We start from the raw sequence: 8,657 nt of genomic DNA, 5'->3' as shown, positions 1-8,657 counted from the left end.
CATTGACAGTTTCAATAATCTCCTTGTACACTGCAGCACAGGACCCATGACATGAGATCAACGAATGATGAATATTGATGTATAACTTTAACATATACTGACTTGAGATTTATCCTGGGTTTGAAACCTGCCGTCAACTCTTTCTGCATGGAGCTTGCATGTTCTTCCTGTACATGCGGGGGTGCTGCAGGCTTCCTCCCACAGTCAGAAAGCAGGACTGTCGGTAAATTGGTCGCTCTAAATCGCCCTTAGGTATGAACATGTGTGCGCATGGTTGTAAGTGGGTATAGATAGATGATAGATGGGCTTCAGATCTCAGTCAATAAATTTCATGTGTGATTATTTAATTCAGCACTACTATTATTTTATTCTGATATTTAATTAATATTTTATTGAGCAGGGATCTGTCATTATTCAAACAATCTGTTTCTAATAAGGTAATTTATTTTATTGTGGCATTTCTAATGCTCCATACCGGATGCCCGCTATGCGGCAGTTCTCAAATGACGTCACATTTTACCTAAGACAGCCCGATTTCCGGGCTGGTAGGGAAGGAAAAGTGCAAATTACAATGCAATAACCACAATACTAATCATTCTGGAAGACGAACACGTCCCGTGAGCTTCATTTTAACCCGCTTCAATTGAGAAACCCACCATAGAACCTCTTAAACGACCTAATTGAACCTTTATTTTGAAAGAGGTCGTTGCCTCGCTGATTTCCGGTTCAGGCTGAGACTGTTCAGCTTGGCGCGAGCGGCGGGTGCACCGTGCAAGCCTCTACTTGCAAGCAGCAGCAGCAGCGGACGCACAGAGCGAGAGTGTCGGGAACCTGCGGCGATGGGCGTGAAACTGTACTACACCACCGTTACCGCTTCACGGGCGGTAAGTCGCACAGGCCGAAATGTGTTCGGTGTCCGCTAAATATGTGTGTTTAGCTCCGCTGGGAACGGCCAACAATGGTTGAGGCGAACCGACACACCCAGCAGCCTATCTATAATAGCTTCCTCCTGACTAACAGTGCGGCGGGCCTATGCAGTGAAACGCTGTTTGCACCATTCATTTAACGGTAACATTAAGCTTCTCAGTCGCCTCTGTGTTGTTTAACACTTAAATGTGGCGGCAGTTCTCGGCAGCTTCCTTTATTTTTGTCTCAATGCCGGGGCTTGGACGGTGTTGGTCTGTTTGTGTCTCTCTCTACCGGACAGCTGGCAGTATTTGTACACCGCGCTGGACAAAACTAAGTTCAGTCATTGTGAAACTCGCGAGTCATTCAGGTTCGCGTGCATCGATGTGCGGCAGTGCTCGCGCGACCTGACAGAATAACCGACCCGTGGGCACACACCTATCCGCTTCCTGTCGCTCAGACAGCCCTGCGCCAGACCTCATGGAAAAAAAGACCCACTTTAAGCTCTCGGTCTTGCTACGCTGAACGACAACAAGAAGGACCCGGGCAAAGCTTGCATACTGATAGATAACGACACATGAGAGCTTCCGGTTGTTGAAGTAGGAGCAGTGGCAACAATATAGGCATGACCAGCGACTTCTAAAGCTGGCGATAGGATTACTTAATCGGCGCTGCCTGCAAAGTTGTGCTAGCCGGATTGAGCTTTATTTGGTTTTGTTACAGAAGGCTGTATTACTTCATTCTTGCATGTATATTCCATTTATCAGAGAAGCAACACAGAGCCAAATACTTTAATTCCTATAATAGAAATTTGCAATGAATGTTGTCAAAAAAAGTGAGATTCTTTAGACCTATTGGTCATACCTGATCATATATTATCAGTTTAGATCCAAACAATTTTCTATAATTATTTAGTTTCCCATGGACACTGATCATTTGTAAAATAGTGTGTGTGCCACATGGCTCACCACCCAGGGTGCCGGTCTGTCTGGGACAGCTTGAGTGTCTAGAACTACTTTTCCCTTTGCTGTCCCGATCATGAGCGCTTGTGAAAAATAACCCGGCCTGAAACGTGAGCTGCGCGGTGGTTCGCCTCTGCTGTCCGCTGTAGGGGAAAACAGCGTCACGTTTTCAGCCTAACTAACCAGTGCTGATCACCGGGTTCTCACGGTGAGCAATGTCGGACACAAAACGGAAACTGGAAGCTATTCAGGGGTATTAGGCTCCGTCAAGCTCGCTGGCTAGCATAATGCCTAATGTAAACGACACGTGACGAGGTTTGTGTGCTTCGTTTTTGAACATCAACATGGATGTGTCGCTTCATGTGCAGCGCCGGACAGCTTCTTGACTGTCTGCTATCTGTTGGGAGCTACTTACTTTATAACCCTCTCATGTGCATCAAGGCACCTGTCCAGTTATTTCTAGAGCTTGTTCCCTTTTCTGTCCTACTTCAATAGGCAGCACTTAAAACACACAAAAAAAAAAACACACACACAGTGCTGTTTGCACAGCTATAAACCATCAAGGATTGCTCATTGTTCCGAGTTGATTTGGGAACTTCCTGGAACGAGAGGCAGCCATTTCTGCTTTTTCTCCCTGTTTAAGGATGTAGCTGCGGCCCACATGACCTTTTTTGCAGTTTGTTCTGCTTTCTGAGGTGTGGTCACATTTCCGAACATCCAGCTTCTCTAATCTTGCAGATTTATGGTGACTGGTTATAGAGGAACCATCAAAGGTATAATATTTAGAATATTTGACACCTATTGTTATACTGCTTATTCAATAGAGGCCTCTTTCTCATTTAATCTCTGTGGCAGAGTTGAATTAATGTCAGGAATGAACTGCTTTGGCATCACAGTTGGTTGACCCTGGTTTTGATGACGGTTCACACGTTGACAACCTTAGAGACATTTACTCTGTAGAAACTCATCTGTCTTTTGCAGTAAAACTTGGGGTAAGGTTGACATCACTCTGACCTTCTGGGTTGGAGCTGATGGATAGCTGGGATGATATCAGAGGTATTTGAAGAGGGGGTGACTGTTGACTCAGTCCTTCCTTGCTGGAGATGGGAACCAGATGGTGCTGCATATCGGGGTTTCTGACTCAAGCTCATGTTCTGCAGGTGAAGTCTCAACAAGCGGAGGTGATGCGGATTCTGGAGAGTAAAAGCATCCAGTACGAGCTCATCGACATCTCGGTGGGCGGCGAGGTACGGGACGAAATGAGAAGCAAAGCAGGGGACCCCACTGCAGTCCCTCCCCAGTTTTTCAACGAGGACCAATACTGTGGGGTGAGGAAAACGCGCATGCTTTATTTCTTTTCCATTTCTGTTTGTTGGTTCTGTGTTTTTATAATGCTCACCGTTAGCTTGTAAAAAAAAATCAATGCAGACAAGTAAATGAGATCGCTCATTTCAGATAGTTGGATGTGAATTAACTTTACATTTACTGGAGATCAAAAAGTTTACACATCCAATTTAAGGCAAAGGTTTTTATGTGAGAGTGATCTCTATAATAAATCATCTCTAAACCTCTAAATGTATAATACATAATTTACTGTACAAGTCAAATAGGAAAGACATTGGGTAGATGTGTCTTTAGTAACCTGATTGCAGAACTGTACGCAGCCTTGAACTAATACTTTCATTGATTAAAGGTCTGGAGTCTATCAGCATGCTCCATGTTGTCATGAGATCTCATCAGCTGGTATGGTGAGGAGATCTGTTGTCCTCAGCCCTTCTGTCAGATTCAGCTCTGGACCTGAATGAAGAATAAGGAAATTCCTTCTTCAACCTCATATGTCTAACAGAAACCTGAAGGTTTTGGGTCAACACTGACAGACATTTGGAACATTTCTTCTATCTGGATAAAACCGAATTGTGTTTGAACGAAATAAAGCCCAGAGCACAATGCTGCCATTACCCTGCTTGACTCTGGGCATGCTGTATTTTCATTGGGATGCGCACTGTTGTTTTTGTGCCGTTTGGAATTGCAGCCTAAATACTTGCTCAGCAAAGGATCAATTGTAGTGTGAGCACAAGTAGCAGTTTGATTTGATTTTCAGTGGAAATTTATAGGATACCACATTCATTTGGCAAAAAGCTTTAAAAAAAAATGCTTTATCAGAAAAACCTGAAGTTTTAACATGGATGTTTGCGTTTGTTTAAACCGAGTGTATGGATTTAAATTCTAGGCTTGTTTATAATATCAATGTTTTAACAGCAATTTGGGCATTAATGTATGGCTGAAAAACATGAACCTCCTGGACTGCAGGAGTCCTTTTGTTGTGCTGAGTGTGAGTACAGGCCTCAGCAACAACAACATCCAGGTGTTTAAACCTTTTAGAAATGAGATCTTAGTGCGTACCGTTTACGTTAGATAGAGTTTGTCTCTTCCCTGTCATGATGAACCCAGCAAGTGGTCCAAACACCATGAGCACTGGGTTCATAGTGGTGGTCCGTGATCATTCTGACAGATATGCTGGGGGATTCTTTTGGAGCAATAATCAAACTATACCACAGTTTAGCTCTTTATTTAGAAATGGTTAGTACATATACATGTGCCATGCTCCAGGATGATCATGCATCACTCGGCAGTATCAGCTGAGATTAAAGGAGGAAACCACCGGACACGTTGTGGCGCATAGCAGCGAAGCAGCATACGCGTTTCCTACACTTTTTTAATTTTAATCAGTCAGACGTACACTAGAAGCATAACACGTGCGTATTTACATGTAAAGCCTGGTAGATGCTTGACGCATCCACGAGGTCCACGTGGCCATATTACGTCATTTGGCTACTGCGTCCCTCCTAACTACATGGACAGTCCACTCAGGGCGGTAAAACATAGCAAATGAGCAAGAGCGCCTTCTGGCGGAAGTTCATAAATATAGACGTCTTTATGATTCGACCCATAAAGATCACCTTGATCGACAAATCGTTAATTCCTGGAGAGAAGTCGCCGTCCCTCTTGGAAGAAAGAAAGAGGCTTTAAAATGTTGGAAACAACTGTGTTTTTTGCTTTCATGTGTAGTTGGGTGTAGTGCGCTTTGTGTAGGAGCGCTACGCTGCCCTCTAGAGTCTAGGAGAATAGTGCTTCTTTGAAGGAAAAGCTGCACGGAGCATGAATGCTGCAGACGCAATGTCTGCACGTTTCATTTCTGCGCAGAACGTACGTGTGTCAAGCATAAACCAGCCCTTATACAGCCCGTCTGCTCCTAAAAGTGCCAATAGCAGCACATAAAAACTAAAACCGCCTAAAGTGCCAGGAAGCGCATCTGTCTGCGCTCCTCCACACTACCCTAAGGAGCTGTATCCCCAGATTAAGTGTAACTGGCAGCCGCCCCAGGCTTTACACCTTGCCAGTGTTTAACTGTCAAAATCAGTAATTGGAAATGTCATTTTAAGATGAATGTGCAAGCAGGACCCGTTTCGATCTGTGCAGAAAGTTTCTGATTTTGCCTTTTTTTAAAATGTGTTTTTTTTCTCCTCCACAGAACTATGAGATGTTTTCAGAGGCAGTGGAAGCGGATACAGTGGAACAGTTTCTGAAACTGGCATGAGGACGGTGGGGCGTTGACCTGCTGTCTCTAATATCCCCTCCCCCTCCAGCTACTCCCCCTGTGCCCTGTTGCAGGCCCTACAGTACATCTCTGTCCAGCACCGACAGTGTCTGCCCACCTCGTACGCCATAATGAAGAATGCCAAATATCTTGAATCCAACTAATCAGAAGACATACATTCCCCCTTACTGCAAATAAGTCTTAATCTGATCGCTATTTTTAGTTTTCAGACCTTTATACTTGTTAGATTAATGCTCTGAAGTAGCTCCAAATCCAGCAGGAATCAATGTGCAGTAGGTGGGGTTGAACTAATCTTGGCCAAGGCTGCTGGATCATTGGAGAGTCAACTAATCCTCTGGATGACAACAGTCAACTTAGAAACTCTCTCTTCCATCTGCAAACACAACACTCAATCTTCTCCATCACTATTATCTAGTCTTAATCAGTGTTTCATCATTTCTCCATGTCCTTCAGTTCCCATAAGTCCTCAAACTTGGATAATATGAAACGAAAGCACTAAAAGTCGATAGAAGATTAATTTTTTATCTTTTCAGGTGTGATCAAATCAAACGGGAACCTAATTTAGCCTGATAAAGTTTAGTGCCGACCCCACCCTACAGTATGGAAGTATAAACCTTCTTGGGTCTGTGGCAAAAGTAGTGTGTTTGATTAAAAATGTACCAATTTCTGGACCAATCAGCTTCAGCCACATCCAGTTATACTTCCTGCACCTAACCCCAGCCTCTACCTACCAGCTATTCAACCAACCAAAGAAACCAGGAAACATTTTCTATCTTTATTTAAAACGGGCTGTTTTTCTACTCAATCACCTGCCCCTCACTGATTCCAAAGCCTGGATTTGCTTTGGTCCTTTGAAAGATCTGCTTTGGCATCATCTCAAGTCTCCTTTAAAGTTCACCCCCCCCAGAGTACACTTTTAGTGCCAATAGATCAACTGTTAAATATGGATTATCTCTGCAGTGTTAGCATTTTACTTGCCCTCTCCTCTCTTTACCATCATAGGTGCTATGTATTACTGACTGACCGGGCAAAAGATGCCAAACAAGAAGAAAGGAGCGTTTAGTGCTGAAGGTTTACATTTAGGTCCACATAACTCAGTCTTACCAAACTTTGGGAACATTCACCTGGTGGGAAAGATGAAGGCTTCCCTTGGTGTGTTTGCATTCATTCCACGAATCAATCTCGGTAGAAATAATATGCACACGTTTTGCAGAAGTCTTTCAAGATGTTTGCACCCCCCTCCACCCCCTTTCATTGCATCTGTTAACCCCTGTGATCTCCTCCCACAATGATTGTGCATTGTTTTGTAGACGTTTGCCTGTTATTGATGTATCTTCACTATGAATCACTGTTCAGACATTCCATTCTAAGCTCCCACGTTGCTTTTGGACCAACTCCCCTTGGCCAAAAAAGACAAGAAAATAGGGACTAAAAAGCGGTTGTCTTCCAAGAAGATTGTGAGAAGTGATTTATGCGTTAAAATAAAGAGTTAAATCAATCTGTTTGGATCATTTCTTGCCTCTGTGGTGTCTTGATTTATTCAAATGTTTACGTTTTGTTGGATCTTTCTAAGGAGGGAATGCTACAGTACAGGGCAGGTTCATCTGCCTGTCTAAATGGCAGACTTGTTTTCTTTTAATTGAAAGGGCAACATTTTTAAATAGTTGTATTGATCCTTCACTCAGTGGTTCAATAATACTGCATGTATGCAGCACGTGTTTAATAAAAACTGGGTCCAAATCTAAACTCTGCTTAAGGTTCATATCATGGTATCTTACTGAAGGTCACAAATATAAACTCCCTCTGTATTTAAGGTTAATGCCTTTGATATGAAAATACATTACAATAGGAAGTATGGAGTACAGGTGCAGCTCAATAAATTAGAGCACCAAAACTTAAATTTAGGAATTCTGAAGGTGAATATGGAAGTGAAACTAGATATACTCTAAATCAGGTCACAACCATTTTAGAACTGAGCTACTTCATTGGTACTGTGTCACAAAGGGCTACCAGTACTGACCTGTGAACTAGAGGAGTCAGCGCTCACCAATAAACATATTTGCAATGGTCTTTTTTTGTTTTTTTAGATATTTTTAAATCTATATAAATGCAAGTGCGATTACAAAAGTAGAGCAACAGACTAAAATAACAGTTTAGCTGCAGCTCACTTGATGGTTGTGCTAGTTTTAGTGCAGGCTTATGTATAAAAATGTCTCACACTTATTTCTGTTAACTATGATGATTGTGGCTCACAGCTAATAACAACCCAAAATTCAGTTCCTAAAAAGAAATTGAATATTAGATAAGAGCAAGCACAAAATAAAAAAAGGATTTTTAAACAAGCAATGTTTGGTTATGGCCATGTTATGACCCCACATAATCATGAGGTCTTGGTAGTTGTCATTGACAACCTCCAGAAGAAAGGTATACCACAAAAAACAAACTTTGTTCATTGCCTGTTTGTCTGTTATGTGTACTCTTAGCCAGAGTGGCCAAAAAGAAATTTCACCGCGGTGACAAAGAATCCTTGAATATTAAAGGTCAACACCTTTCACACAACTGACGAAACCCTCAACCAGTGTGTCAGTAAACCAAATTAAATAGAGGCAACTTTTTTGTCAGAAGTTTCTCACAGGGACTAATGGAAAAAAATAACTGGACTTTGGTCCAAAGTTTCAGATTAAACTTCAAATAAATTTCCTTTGAAGTTTAAAGTCCCAGCTCAGAGAGCAGAAGTACAGAATCCAAGTTACTTGATGTTTTGTGTGGAGTTTCCAGTCGAATTTTTTAAAATCTCCTGTTACTCTATGTTTTAACAGTAGACCGAAGTCATTGCGTCATCCAAGAAATTTTATAGCAAGAGATTGTGGTATCACTTTGCTTCATCTGGCAGCAAACGGGCCTGATCCACTCTGGCCAGATCACCAACAAGATCGGGTCAAGAGAGAGAGACACCAGAGCTCACATCGCAGAAGAGTTGAGGGCTGCTGGGGGGAAGAACTGAGGGTTAAAGCGACTCAGGCTTCCTTCACAACTGATTGTCTCTGATTGTCTCTGTGCCTCGCTGATGCTGTAGTAATTCATGCAAAAGGAGCCCCAACCAAGAACTGACTACATACACAGTACATGCACATAACAGGTCCACGCATTCTCCACATTACTTTTTTTTT

General features: G+C 42.6%; 1 protein-coding gene across 1 annotated transcript; it reads left to right on the top strand.

Moving 5' to 3' along the window:
* Positions 1-739: 739 nt before the first annotated feature.
* Positions 740-6,985, top strand: sh3bgrl3 (SH3 domain binding glutamate-rich protein like 3). Its single transcript, XM_012873699.3, has 3 exons — positions 740-884; positions 3,029-3,196; positions 5,401-6,985. Exons 1-3 carry the CDS (start codon positions 840-842, stop codon positions 5,464-5,466), a joined length of 279 nt encoding a protein of 92 aa, XP_012729153.1. The 5' UTR covers positions 740-839; the 3' UTR covers positions 5,467-6,985.
* Positions 6,986-8,657: the final 1,672 nt, after the last annotated feature.

The sequence above is a fragment of the Fundulus heteroclitus genome, chromosome 13 (genome assembly GCF_011125445.2).
Source record: "Fundulus heteroclitus isolate FHET01 chromosome 13, MU-UCD_Fhet_4.1, whole genome shotgun sequence".
NCBI classification, from domain to species: Eukaryota; Metazoa; Chordata; class Actinopteri; order Cyprinodontiformes; family Fundulidae; genus Fundulus; species Fundulus heteroclitus.
This window is presented reverse-complemented; position numbering and strand designations above follow the sequence as displayed.